The sequence below is a fragment of the Phocoena sinus genome, chromosome 16, assembly GCF_008692025.1.
Source record: "Phocoena sinus isolate mPhoSin1 chromosome 16, mPhoSin1.pri, whole genome shotgun sequence".
NCBI lineage: Eukaryota > Metazoa > Chordata > Mammalia > Artiodactyla > Phocoenidae > Phocoena > Phocoena sinus.
The window spans coordinates 51,194,971-51,210,121 of NC_045778.1; the positions used below are offsets into that span (position 1 = coordinate 51,194,971).

Below are 15,151 nucleotides of genomic sequence, written 5' to 3' on the forward strand. Positions count from 1 at the left end.
GGTGAGCTTGTTCCTTATATGGGGTGAGGGTAGGGGTGTGTCCATGGGTCAGGCTGGAGGGGTGACTTAGGTGTTTTGCCCACCCTTTAGGTGGCCTAATGTGTAGAGGGCATGCACAGTACCCTGCTTTTGCTCTGGGCTCTTAAAAAGTGGCAGTGGGGTTTTTTGGTCCCTTTGTATCTTTTGTCCACAGTTTGCCCCAACTGTGCATGCATGCAGTTATTTTTAGTCCCTTATAGTTTCTTTGTATTTTGTTGCTGGAGGAGAGGTTCATCCAGGTGCAAGTTTTGCAGCATTGAAGCAAAGGGTCCCAGGTCCTAGGGCTGTCTCAGTTAGAACTCTGAGCTTTCACTGCCGTGGGCCCAGTTCTGTCCCTGGTCGGGGAACTAAGATCACACAAGCTGCACAGTGCGGCCAAAAAAAAAAAATGATGAACAAACTCTAGAGGTCTTCTATAAATATCAGTATTATACCTATCAACAATAATGTATTAAATTATTGATATACATATTAATAATGTAATATGTATGTACACTTAAAAATTTGAGGGTAGATCTCATGTTAGCGCTTACCACAATAAAATAAAATTGAAAAAAAGAAACTGGAAGCAGATAATCAAGAGTAGAAATCAATATAATAGAAAACAAAATACAAAAGGGAGTATCAACAAAGACAAAAGTTGGTTCTTAGTCTTTTCAGATAAAATTGATAACCCCTGCAAGACTGTTGAAAAAAGGAGGGTGCAAATCATGAACAAAAATGGGACATCATTCCAGATCCTATACCTACAGACATTAAAAAGATGAGAAAATATGAATAATTTCTTGAACCAATTTTGACTACAATAATTTTTCAAATAAACTTAATTTTTCTTTTTCCCAAATAGGCACAGCAGCAGAAACTCTTCAGTGTTATTCTGCAGAAGCAAAATAATGTAAAATTTGGGAAGACTATATATATAAATGATAGAATTCCAGAAGAAAGGAATGAAATTGTATTGAAACCTGTATTTGAGGAAGAGGATGAGAATGAAGAGGAGGTGATGGGAATTTGTTTCTTTCTCTTTCTTTCTTTGTATCTTTTTTTGTTTCTATCTTTGTTTCTTCCTTCCTTCCTTTCTTTTCTTCCTTTTTTCCTTTCTTTCCTTCCTCCCTCCCTCATCTATTATTGGATATCTTTTATCTCTTGAGTTGTAATGTTGTCTGTGTGACACTCAGTCTTGCCATGTGGAAACTGAATTTACATAGATCAGTTTGTAATGAGCTATTAGGGCAAAGGAGTCGTCTGAAATGTTAGACTGAATAATTGACAGATAAGCAAGATATATTGTAGATTATATTTGTAAGCTGCAGATAGTTGAACCTAGGTTTTCTGCCATAATTAGCAGTAAAAGTGTAAATTTAATGCTATTTTTGTAGTGATCACTGATAATTTAATTACCTGTGGCAGACATTTAATTGCATGATGGCTTAACCTTGCCATTTAGACTAATTCTGGATAGCCTACCTTTTTTTCCTTCGGCTGGTGCTGAGATACTACAAAATAATTTTAATATGATTAAAGTTAAGTTTTCAATTTCTTAAAAAAGTTTTACTAAGTCTAGAAACCTTGAAATTGTCCTAAATATTTGCTTTCTTTTATCCTCTTCATTCAAATTCATTCCTAGTCCTAGTGCTCCTTTTGTTCCCTCTACGAAGTCTTCTGTTGAGCCTACTTTTTATCTTTTCCGTTGAATTCCTTTTGAATTTAGTTAATACCATAAGGAGTCTAGTATTCCCAATTGTTTATAAGTTTTGCCTTGTCAGTGAGAGTTTAAATTCTTTTTCTAAGGACACTGTTGGGGTGTAGTAAGAACTTTTAATTGATTGATTAAAAAGGAACCATATAAATATGTGTCCATGGCGTCTCTGTGTTTGGGGGAACCACTGAGTGTTCAGTATGTACATTTGCATTATATGCCTGAGGATGAGTGAGTCTGTATGTATTTGTGAGTGTGTGTGTGTACGTATATGTATGTTAATATGTATATATGTATGTATACACATTTATGTTTGCATATATAGTAGATGTCTGATATACAGATAAATAAACAGCCTTAAATAGTTTAATGTCTTTCTAATGTGGAATTAATGTGGCCTGATTAGTCCCTTGAAATGAAATAAATGTTTTTGAAATCTACTTTTTTGCTCTATTCTTAATCAATATTCAGAGAATCTCTGAAAGTCTTTTCTCCCTTGAGATTCAGAATGGTAAAAATGGACCATCTAGTCTTCGTGTCTCAATTTTCCGTAGTCTGTTTTGTATATCTTTAATTGCTGGGAACATTGCCGTCAGGCCCGACACCCAAATCCATACTCTAAGAGAAACTTGGTTGTTTCCCTGTTCTTTACGATCTATTTAATTATTACTACATTTTGTTTCTATCATTTTCCCAAATAAGTAACTCTATAATAAAAATAATTTAAGTTCACTCAGAGGATTCATGAGAATAGAAATGTGTTCCTTTAAAAAGAGTTTATTTCTCAAGTTTGGGGAACTTTATATTACTGTTTCTTTAATTGTAAGGTGTACTTTAAAAAATATTATTAACATCTCAGAATCAGGAAACATCTTAAAATTGATGATGCTACAGTTTCAAGTGGTAGTGTTTTTTTTCTTTGTTAGTGTTCCATAAAATAATAATGATGATTTCTTCAATTTGATGAAATAATTATAAGTCATGCATAAGAGAAGGAACTTCATCTATAGGTAAATCATACATTTGTGCACCATCTTTACCAGAAGCAATAATGATGTATCTAGTTATCCATAGCAATTTTCTGGTAATCTATCAAGCATGATAAAGATATACAGTCTCTCCCCTTTATTACCTTATAATCTAAAATAGTCAACAATGATGATAAATATATGCAGAATGAATTACTAAACAAATGCCAAAACAAAATAGGCATTGTGTTTATAGTGTGTGCTTTTTATAGTTGATAAATGTTATAATACGAAGTCCATGAATCTCCTTGTCTAACTTTATATTATTCAACAGTAGACTAGTAGTTTGACCTATAATTTTTAAAAAATGGTTTTATTTTTCAGGTCTTAACTGTTCAGGATCTTGTTGATTTTTCCCCTGTTTACCGATGTTTGCACATTTATTCTGTTCTGGTAAGTATCTTTTGTATATGTGCATGGATATATATATATATATATATGTCTGTGTGTGTATACATATGTGTGTATACACATTTGTGTGTGTATATTTGTATTATTAAAAAGACAGGTATGCATTTTAGGCCTGCTTTTCTAAAGGCTGACCACAAACTCATTGAGCTCTAAACCTTCATGCAATATTTACTTGTGAAATATCCACTGTGTGTAAGGCATTTATTTTTTTCTTTAACTTAATCGTGGTACACTTTCAAGTATACTTTTCATGTATGTTAAAAGAACCTTACATTTCTCCCTTCTTGCCTTTGTACTGTTGTATCACAGTTACTTTTAAGTATGTTTCTTCTACATTTGTTTACCCCACACTACATTGTTTTTAGTTTTGGTTAAACAATTATCTTTTTAAAAAACATAATCGCACTATTCTGATATAATTCATATACCCAAAATTTTACCCTTTTAAAGTATACAGTTCAGTGGTTTTAGTATAATTCACAAGGATGTGCAACCATTACAACTAATTCCAGAACATTTTATTGCTATGAAAAGAAACCTCTTACCTGTTAGCAGTCACTCCTTATTCTCCCCTCCCACCAGTCCCTGACAACCATTAATTTACTTTCTGTCTCTATGGATTTGCCTATTCCGGATATTTCATATAAACGGAATCATACTATATGTGGCCTTTTGTGTCCAACTTCTTTCATATAGGTAGAAGTTTAAGTTATTGATTGAGATCTGTCTTCTTTTTTATTTATTTTATTTTTAGCAATGTTGAATCTTTGTTGCTGCTCACGAGCTTTCTCTAGTTGTGACAGGTGGGGGCTACTCTTTGTTGTGGTGTGTGGGCTTCTCATTGCGGTGGCTTCTCTTGTTGTGGAGCACGGGCTCTAGGTGTGTGGGCTTTGGTATTTGTGGCACGCAGGCTCAGTAGTTGCAGCACACGGGTTTAGTTGCTCTGTGGTATGTGGGGTCTTCCTGGATCAGGGATTTAACCCATGTCCCCTGCATTACCAGGTGGAGTCTTTTTTTTTTTTTTTTTTTTAATTTTATTTATTTATTTATTTTTGGCTGCATTGGGTCTTCATTGCTGCACGCGGGCTTTCTCTAGTTGCGGCGAGCGGGGGCTACTCTTCGTTGCGGTGTGCGGGCTTCTTGCAGTGGCTTCTCTTGTTGCGGAGCACGGGCTCTAGGTGCACGGGCTCAGTAGTTGTGGCTCACGGGCTCTAAAGTGCAGGCTCAGTTGTGGCACATGGGCTTAGTTGCTCCGTGTCATGTGGGATCTTCCTGGATCAGGGCTCGAACCCATGTCCCCTGCATTGGCAGGCAGATTCTTAATCACTGAGCCACCAGGGAAGTCCTGGCAGATATATTCTTAACCACTATGCCACCAGGCAAGTCCCTTTCTTCTTTTTTTTTTTTGTGGTACGCGGGCCTCTCACTGTTGTGGCCTCTGCTCCGGACGCGCAGGCTCAGCGGCTATAGCTCACGGGCCCAGCCGCTCCACGGCATGTGGGATCTTCCCAGACCAGGGCACGAACCTGTGTCCCCTGCATCGGCAGGTGGACTCCCAAGCACTGGGCCACCAGGGAAGCCCCCTTTCTTCTTTTTTAATACAGACATTTAAAGCTATAAATTTCCTTCTAACCACTGCTTTAGCTGCATTCCATGAGTTTTGGTGTGTTGTGTTTTTGTTTCCATTTATCTCAAAGTATTTTCTAATTTCCTGTGATTTCTTCTTTAACCCATTAGTTATTTAGAAATGTGTTTAATCTCCATGTTTGTGAATTTCTGTTCACAAACAAAAGTTCTTCTGTCATTGATTCCTAATTTAATCCCACTGTAGTCACAGATCATACTTTGTATGATTCCAGTCCTTTTAAATTTATTGAGGCTTGTTTTATGGCATAACATATGCATTATCCTGGAGAATGTTTCATGTATACTTGAGAATAATGTGTATCTGGCTGTTGTTGGGTGGTGTTTTCTATAGCCATCAGTTAGGTTTAGTTGATTATAGTGTTCAAATCTTCTTTATCCTTGTTGATCTTTTGCTTGTTTTGTCTGTTATTAAAAATGGGATTATTGAAGCCTCCAGCTATAACTGTTGAATTGTCTGTTCTTCCTTAGTTCTGCCATGTTTTGCTTCATATATTTTTGAGGCTTTGTTGTTATGTGTGTATATGTTTATAATTGTTATGTCTCTGTAGTAAGACCTTTTTTCACTATAAAATGTCTTTCTTTGTAATATTTTTTGTCTTAAATTCTATTTTGGCTGATATTAGTATAGGCACTCAGGCTCTTTTGGTTACTCTTGGCATGGTATATATATATATTTTTTTTTTTTGGTATTTTTTTTATTATGTTATTTTTGACCTTTTTGTGTCTTTGAATCTAAAGTGTGTCTCTTGTAGGATAGCATATAGATGGATCTGTTTTCTTTTCAGTTCAGTCTGCTGATCTCTTCCTATTGATTGGATTGTTTAGTTCATTTATATTTAATGTAATTACTGATAAGGTAGGATTTACATCTACTGGTTGTTTTAATGTCTGATGTCTTTTTTTTGTTCCTCTCTTTCTCCATTATTGCCTTCTTTTGCATCAAATAGATATTTTCTCATGTACCATTTTAATTCCCTTGTCATTTATTTATATGCGCACACACACACACACACACACACACACACACACACACACACACACATATTTATATATTTAGTATTTTCTTAGTGTTTGCCCTGGGAATTACAAGTAACATCTTTATTTTAAAACAGTATAATTAGTTCTCATTAATCCCTCTCCTTTGTGTTATTGTTCTCATACTAATTATATATTTACACATTAGCCATTGACACAGTTTTATAATTCTTTATGCAGTTGTTTTTTTAAATTAGAAGAAAAGAGTTACAAACAAAAATACACATATACTGTCTTTATATTTTCCTCTGTATTTACTTTTACTGGTACTTTTTATTTCTTCATGTGAATTAGAGTTACTGTCTAGTGTCCTTGCGTTTCTGCCTGAAGTACTCCTGTTAGTGTTTCTTTTAGGGAAGGTTCTGGTAGTGTCAAATTCTCTCAATTTTGTTTATCTGGGAGTGTCTTAATTTCTCTTTTCCTTTTATTTTTTTTTGGCCACACTGTGTAGCTTGTGGGATCTTAGTTCCGCAACCAGGGATTGAACCTGGGCCCTCGGCAGTGAAAGCACAGAGTCCTAACCACTAGACCACCAGGAAATTCCCTCTCCTTTGCTTTTTAAGAGTAGTTTTGTTGGATATAGAATTCTTGGTTTTTCTTTCAGCGCTTTGAATATGTCATCCCACTGCCTTCTTAAGCCATTTACTTTTAAGGAGTTTTGAGGTTTGGATTATTTATGTAGTTGAAAAAAGAATGGTAATTATGTTAATTAGAGCAAATAGAACTATCTTTATTTGTTAACTTTTTTCTTTTAGTCCTCTATTAAAAGACAGGACTAGTTCTGCACTTCCTAGCTGAGATGAAAGTGATCTAACAGCACAATATCAATGTAAACTTGCTGTTTTACAGATAAGTAAGTGACGTTTCAAGTGTGTTGAACTTTATTGAATAGACCTTTAAGAAGAATTTCTCTTTTTAAAGCTATAATAAATCATAGTGTAGTATCAAAACAATAATACTTTTAGTCTAGTCTCTGATAAAATAGTTTTTTCAATGTGTGTGATTATAAGCTACCTTAACTTCATAGATTCTTTTCAATGTGAGGTGGTAGTATATACATTTAACTGCATTCATACCTGAGGCAAACAGAGGGTAGGTTCCATCACGATTACACTGCTATCTGTAGTAACATTGAAAACTAGGCTTCCTTTTGTCTAATCACATGAAGTTGTTTTTTTGTTTTGTTTTGTTTTTATAAATTTATCTTATTTATTTATTTTTGGCTGTGTTGGGTCTTCGCTGCTGTGTGCGGGCTTTCTCTAGTTGAGGCAAGCAGGGGCTACTCTTTGTTGCGGTGCACAGGCTTCTCATTGTGGTGGCTTCTCTTGTTGCGGAGCACGGGCTCTAGGCACACGGGCTTCAGTAGTTGTGGCGCATGGGCTTAGTTGCTCCGCGTCACGTGGGATCTTCCCGGACGAGGGCTCGAACCTGTGTCCCCTGCATTGGCAGGTGGATTCTTAACCACTGTGCCACCAGGGAAGCCCCACATGAAGTTTTATTCTTTCACAACTCCTTTAAATTGGATGTTCTCCTATAAGTTTTGAGTTTGGTGTAGAAGAATGATTTTTTGCTTTGATAGTGCTCAATTTTTCTGTCTTTTATGGCACCGTGCTACAGTGAGTTCCAGTAGGCACTTCTGTTACTTTGTATTATTCCTGTTCTATATGTGTATGATCTGCAAGAGACCATGAGTGTTGTTTGTTGTTCTTTCCCCAGTGCCTTCCATTTTACCTGATATTTCATAAAGATTTGCTGCATTTAGTAATTGACTCTTTAACACAACACTCAGTTTTTAATACAGACACATTATATACTTTATCTGGGAGTTTATGTCAACGGGCACTAAGTCCTCTGGGAAAGACTGTATCTTTATACCTGTGTAACAGATGTGGCTGTTGGCAGGTCTCAGTTTCTTGCCGCATGGGCTGTCTGCAAGTCTGCCTGATAGTCTTCATGACGTGGCAACTGGCTTTCCCCAGAAGTGAGTGATCTGAGAGAGGCCAAATGAAAACCATGATGCCTTTTATAACTTAATCTCAGAAGTAACATACTTTTACTTCTCCTGCATTCTATTGGTCACATAGACCAACCTTGGTACAATGTGGGAGGAGACAAGGGATCTTTGGGGGGTGTCTTGGAGGCTACCACACTTACTTTATAAAAGAAAGACATATCCTTCACTGATACCTGGTGGTACCATTGTGCATTGTCTTGATGTGTAAAAACTTCCAAGGTGCCAAATAAAGGAGAAGTCTTCTTTAATGATTAATCAAGGGACAGTATTCACAAAGGGTTCCTCCCTTTCTCTTCCTGTGCAGATTAATAGTAAACCATGTTAGAAATAGTATATTTTGTCCTGTGGTCAGATTTTCTTAGTTCTTGTACAACATGTTCAGAAGTTGAGGCTTGCCAACTAATTTTCTTAATTTCCCTCACTGACAGCGATATTTTCTTTCGTCAGTCAAAAATGTATAAAGGCTAAGTGACAAGTTGGGCAACAGTCAAATTATTTGAACTTACCTTTAGTCTTCTTAATTGTCATGATACCAAACAAGGTTACTATCTATGAACCATAATGCCAGAACTTGTTCTTGGTATTCAATATGAAATACCATTCCGCATTTAAATCCAGTTGTTAAAAACTGAAAATTGACTCTTACGGGGTAAGGTTTTCTGTTTAGCAGTGTGTTTGTGTATGTGTGTTTTTCATTACTCTTCTGATTTTATTTTAGGGTGATGAGGAAACATTTGAAAATTATTACCGAAAACAAAGAAAGAAACAGGCAAGACTGGTATTGCAACCCCAGTCAAATATGGTAAGTATGTGAAAATTTTGAATTGGTTATGTTGAAGTTTTTATCCTCTTTAATTTCTTCAAGGCATGCATTCAACTACAAATATTTATTGAATACCTACCATTTCCAATCATTGGTTTAGGTGTGAAGGTTACAGCAGTGAACAAAATGGCTATGGCTAAGTCCCTTCTCTCATGAACTTACATTCTATTAGGGAAGATAGACTGTAAGTGAATAAATAAGACAATGAATACATAAAAAGATAAATAAGTAAATATATAAAATGTCAGGGAGTGATAATTAGTTTCTGATGATGTGGTAGGCTGTGTATCTTGATTAATTGTTCTACTGCAAAAACAACTAAAGGTGCTGGATAAAACATTTTTTAAAATCTTAAATTCTTTTTAAATGTACTGAGGATCAGGTAGGAAAGTATAGTCCTGACAAAGACGAAATAAGTAATCTGAAAGGGCTTTGTTTGTGGGATTTTTATTAGTCATTCTCAAGAATATATGTATTTTTTTGGTTATAAAATTGTGATGTATTCACTGTAGAAAAATAAGGAAAAATTGAAATAAAATAATCCATAATGTAAAAAAAAAAGCAAACTAAGTCAATATGGAACTGTTCTATATGTTGGTTACGGTGATAGGTATGTGACTAGATGTATTTGTGAAAACACATAGAAACAGCACATGAAAAAGAGTTTTGTTCATGTAACTTATACCTCAGTACACCTAAATATAAGAAAAACAAAACAGGAAAACCTAAATGAGGAAAGAAATTCAGACAGGCATAATGAAGAACTGAATGTAGCTTTTATCCTAGGGGCATGGGCTGAATGGGAAAGCATAAGTTTTGAGGACATAGGGGTACAGGGGGCTAAGCATAGAGTCACCCAAAGTGGGTGATAAGAGACTGTCTCCTTTGTAAGGCTGAGACTCCAAAGAATTATAGCCCATTATTAGTATGACCTAGAGATAAAACCATCTAGCAAAAACTCTCTGGTCCTCTGCCAAATACACTAAAGAAAATTGCCTATCCCAAATCCTAGTGCTGAGTGAACAAAGAGAAAAAAATCTCTGAGAATTCATGACAAGCAGTTCCTCAAATGTGTTTGCAATCCAAATTCATTCTACTTGGATAATGAAAAAAATCTCAAGCTGAAAATTTAAAGTGGTTCCATTTTGATATTGTCTCCAGGTGCCTAGTAGAAGCAAATGCAGTTCTTCTCCGAACCTTCATACCAAATTAAAGGATATCCATAGTTGAGGTTTCAAGGAAAATTAGCAACTCATACTCAGAATTAGCTATCAAACAAGTGAGAATCATTAGAAATATTGACAACAGAAATCAATTGTAAAAGACTTTCAATGTTTGAGTTATTAGGCATAGAATATAAAATAACACTATTATATTTAAAGAAATAAAAGGCAAGCTTGCTGATATCATTAGGCAACAAGAAACTCTAAAGGAATTACCAAAAAAATGTGGAAAAAAAATCAAGTAGAATACCTAGTAATTAAAGATATATTAGCCAGGGCTTCCCTGGTGGCGCAGTGGTTGAGAGTCCGCCTGCCGATGCAGGGGACACGGGTTTGTGCCCCGGTCCAGGAAGATCCCACATGCCACGGAGCGGCTGGGCCTGTGAGCCATGGCCGCTGAGTCTGCGCGTCCGGAGCCTGTTCTCCTCAATGGGAGAGGCCACAGCAGTGAGAGGCCCGCGTACCACAAAAAAATAAAAAATAAAAAAAAAGATATACTAGCCAACATGAAAAATTTTGTGAACAGGTTGATGAATTCTCTTAGTTGATCTGAAGAAATTGCTAGACTACATCATAGAGTGACAAAAGAATAAAAATATAGAAGAAAGATAGAGGAGATACAGAGAGGTCTAACATATTTAGTTGCAGTTTTAGAAAGAGAGGATAGAACAAGAGGGACAGAGGAATATTTGAGGTAATACCTGAGAACTTACTAAGACAGATGAGAAACAGAAACCTACAGTCAAGTCCAAGGAATCCAAGTAGGTTAAATAAAAAGAAGTACATTTTTAGAGAACTTAAAATGAAAATGTAGAACACCAAAGATAAAGAGAAAATAGAAGACCTGAAAAACATTATGAGCTAAGTGAACTAATTGACATTTATCGAATAATTCACCCAAAGCAGCAGAATACACGTGCTTTTCCAAGTGTACCTGGAAGTTTCACCAAGATAGATCATATTCTGGGTAATAAAATAAATCTCAATAAATATTAAAAAACTTGAAATTGTACAGTGTGTCTTTTTACTACAAGAGAATGAAATTATCCATGTGCAAAAAAATGAATGTTGATGCTTACCTCATTCAACATTTCAAGAAATGGATCATGGACCCAAATATAAGAGCCAAAATTGTAAAACTTTTAGAAAAAACAAAGGTTAAAATCTTTGTGACTTTGGGTTAGGCAGTATTTTCTTGGGTGACATACATAAAGCATGAACCATAAAAGAAAGAAATTGATAGATTGAACATCAAAATGGAAAACTTCTACCCTTCAAAAGGCAGTATCAAGAAAATGAAAAGACAAGACATAGATGGAGAGAACATTTGCAAAACTCATGTCTAACAAAAGGCTTGTATCCAGAATATATAAAGAACTTGTATAACTAACTAAAGACAGACTAAAAAGATTCAAATAGACATTTTACCAAAGATACACAGATGGCAAGTAAGCACATGAAAAGATGTTAAATATCATTTTTCATCAGGGAAATGCAAATTAAAACCACAATGAGACACTTCTACATACCTACTAGAATGGCTAAAATTAAAAAGATCGATAATAGCAAGTGCTGGTGAGGATTTGGAGCAGGTAGAACTCTCATAAACTTCTGATAGGTATAAATATTGTACTGCCACTTTGGAAAATAGTTTGACAGTTTGTTATAATGTTAAGCATACACTTGCCATATGACCCAGCACTTCTAGGTTTTTACCTGTGAGAGATCAAAATTTATCCACATAGTAGCTCATATGTGAATGTTTATAGTAGCTTTATTCATAAATGGCAGAAACTGGAAACATCTCAAATGTCTGTGAGCTAGTGAATAGACAAACAGATTGTTGTATCTCGGGCTTCCCTGGTGGCGCAGTGGTTGAGAGTCCGCCTGCCAATGCAGGGGACACGGGTTTGTGACCCGGTCCGGGAAGATCCCACATGCCATGGAGCAGCTAGGCCCGTGAGCCATGGCCACTGAGCCTGCACGTCTGGAGCCTGTGCTCCGCAACGGGAGAGGCCACAACAGTGAGAGGCCTGCATACCAAAAAAAAAAAAAAAAAGTTGTACCTCAACGTAATGGAATACTACTCAGCAGTAGAAAAGGAACTGATACATGAAGTGACATGGATAAATCTTAAAAACACTATTCTAGGTGAAAAAATTCAGATACAGCAAAGTTATGTATAGTACGATTTGTGTTACATGACATTTTTGAAAAGGCAAAACTATGGGATAGAATGGGATCTGTGACAACGGGCTAGGGTTGGGCAGAGTGATTCACTATAGAGGGGCATAAAGGGAACTTTTTATGAGATGGAAATATTCTATATCTTGATTTTGGTTGTGGTGACACAAATGTCTACGTTCATCAAAACTCATCGGACTCTGTATGTAAAAAGCGTTTTAATTTTGCTTTATGTAAATTATGCCTCAGTAAATTTGACTTTAAAAGCAAAGATAAAGAGAAGACCTCAGAAATACCCAGAGAGAAGAGATTATTTTCAAATAAACAAGACAGTGGAATATTTTCAGTGCTGAAGGAAAATAACTGTCTTCCTGGGATTCTGTATTCAGCGGAACAAGGGCAAAGATAGACATTTTCAGGCAAAGAAGAGGAGAGTTTGTTACCAAGACACCCTTACTAAAGAAAGGATATACTGCAGTCAAAAGGAAAGTGATGCCAAATGGAAGATATGAGATGCTAGAATGAATGAATAGCAAGGAAAGTATAAATATGTGGACAAATCTGTGTTGACTGTAGAAAATAATATTAATAAAATATTATGGACATTAAAACAAGATAGAGTTGAAATGCACAGTAACAATAACATAAACATTAGAGTGAGATGGAAGTTAATGAAGTGAAACTGTTCTACACTTTTGGAATTGTCCAGAAAAGAGTAAAATTATTGATTAATTTTAGAGTTTGATTACTTAAGTATGCATAATGTAATTTCTGTAACCACTAAAAGAATAGAAACAATATATACTTAAATATAATTTTTATTTTTTCTCTACATCTGTGTGTCAATTTCTGCTCTGCAAACCAGTTCATCTGTACCATTTTTCTAGGTTCCACATATATGTGTTAATATACGATATTTGTTTTTCTGACTTACTTCACTCTGTATGACAGTCTCTAGATCCATCCACGTCTCTACAAATGACCCAATTTCATTCCTTTTTATGTCTGAGTAATATTCCATTGTATATATGTACCACATCTTCTTTACCCATTTGTCTGTCGATGGGCATTTAGGTTGCTTCCATGAACTGGCTACTGTAAGTAGTGCAGCAATGAACATTGGGGTGCATGTGTCTTTTTCAATTACAGTTTTCTCTAGGTATATGCCCAGTAGTGGGATTGCTGGGTCATATGGTAATTCTATTTTTAGTTTTTTAAGGAACCTCCATACTGTTCTCCATAGTGGCTGTATCAATTTACCTTCCCACCAACAGTGCAAGAGGGTTCCCTTTCCTCCACACCCTCTCCAGCATTTGTTGTTTGTAGAATTTCTGATGATGCCTATTCTAACTGGTGTGAGGTGATACCTAATTGTGCTTTTGATTTGCATTTCTCTAATAATTAGTGATATTGAGCAGCTTTTCATGTGCTTCTTGGCCATCTGTATGTCTTCTTTGGAGAAATGTCTATTTAGGTCTTCTGCCCATTTTTGGATTGAGTTGTTTGTTTTTTTAATATTGAGCTGCATGAGCTGCTTATATATTTTGGAGATTAATCCTCTGTCCATTGATTCATTTGCGAATATTCTCTCCCATTCTGAGGGTTGTATTTTCATCTTGTTTATGGTTTCCTTTGCTGTGCAAAAGCTTTGAAGTTTCATTAGGTCCCATTTGTTTATTTTTGTTTTTATTTCCATTACTCTAGGAGGTGGATCAAAAGAGATCTTGCTGTGATTTATGTCAAAGAGTGTTCTTCCTATGTTTTCCTCTAAGAGTTTTACAGTGTCTGGACTTACATTTAGGTCTCTAATCCATTTTGAGTTTATTTTTCTGTATGGTGTTAGGAAGTGTTCTAATTTCATTCTTTTACATGTAGCTGTCAGGTTTTCCCAGCACCACTTATTGAAGAGACTGTCTTTTCTCCATTGTATATCCTTGCCTCCTTGGTCATAGATTAGTTGACCATAGGTCCATGGGTTTATCTCTGGGCTTTCTGTCTTGTTCCATTGATTTATATTTCTGTTTTTGTGCCAGTACCATATTGTCTTGATTATTGTAGCTTTGTAGTATAGTCTGAAGTCAGGGCGTCTGATTCCTCCAGCTCCGTTTTTTTCCCTCAACACTGCTTTGGCTATTTGGGGTCTTTTGTGTCTCTATACAAATTTTAAGAATTTTTTGTTCTAGTTCTATAAAGACTGCCATTGGTAATTTGATAGGGATTGCATTGAATCTGTAGATTGCTTTGGGTAGTATAGTCATTTTCACAATATTGATTCTTCCAATCCAAGAACATGGTGTATCTCTTCATCTGTTGGTATCATCTTTAATTTCTTTCATCAGTGTCTTATAGTTTTCTGCATACAGGTCTTTTGTCTCCCTAGGTAGGTTTATTCCCTGGTATTTTATTCTTTTTGTTGCAATGGTAAATGGGAGAGTTTCCTTAATTTCTCTTTCGGATTTTTCTTCATTAGTGTATAGGAAAGCAAGAAATTTCTGTGCATTAATTTTGTATCCTGCAACTTTACCAAGTTCATTGATTAGCTCTAGTAGTTTTCTGGTGGCATTTTAAGGATTCTCTATATATAGTATCATGTCCTCTGCAAACAGTGACAGTTTTACTTCTTCTTTTCCAATTTGTATTCCTCTTATTTCTTTTTCTTCTCTGATTGCTGTGGCTAGGACTTCCAAAACTATGTTGAATAATAGTGGTGAGAGTGGACATCCTTGTCTTGTTCCTGATCTTAGAGGAAATGCTTTCAGTTTTTCATCATTGAGAATGATGTTTGCTGTGGGTTTGTTGTATATGGCCTTTATTATGTTGAGGTAGGTTCCCTCTATGCCCACTTTCTGGAGAGTTTTTATCATAAATAGGTGTTGAATTTTGTCAAAAGCTTTTTCTGCATCTATTGAGATGATAGTATGGTTTTTATTCTTCAGTTTGTTAATATGGTGTATCACACTGATTGATTTGCATATATGGAAGAATCCTTGCATCCCTGGGATAAATCCCACTTGGTCATGGTATATGATCCTTTTAATGTGTTGTTGG

The 15,151-nt window shown here is 35.7% G+C and overlaps 1 protein-coding gene across 7 annotated transcripts in view; it reads left to right on the forward strand.

Moving 5' to 3' along the window:
• Window positions 1–15,151, forward strand: part of EXOC6 (exocyst complex component 6) — a 196,873-nt gene that overhangs the window by 56,323 nt on the left and 125,399 nt on the right. For all 7 annotated transcript variants that reach the window (XR_004346133.1, XM_032607832.1, XM_032607837.1 and 4 more), the window contains exons 7-9: window positions 887–1,039; window positions 3,091–3,159; window positions 8,592–8,675. Coding sequence is in view for 6 of the 7 variants with exons in the window: in XM_032607832.1 (XP_032463723.1) it covers window positions 887–1,039; window positions 3,091–3,159; window positions 8,592–8,675 (306 nt within the window). In the remaining variant the exon portion in view is untranslated. The remainder of the gene's footprint in view (window positions 1–886; window positions 1,040–3,090; window positions 3,160–8,591; window positions 8,676–15,151) is intronic.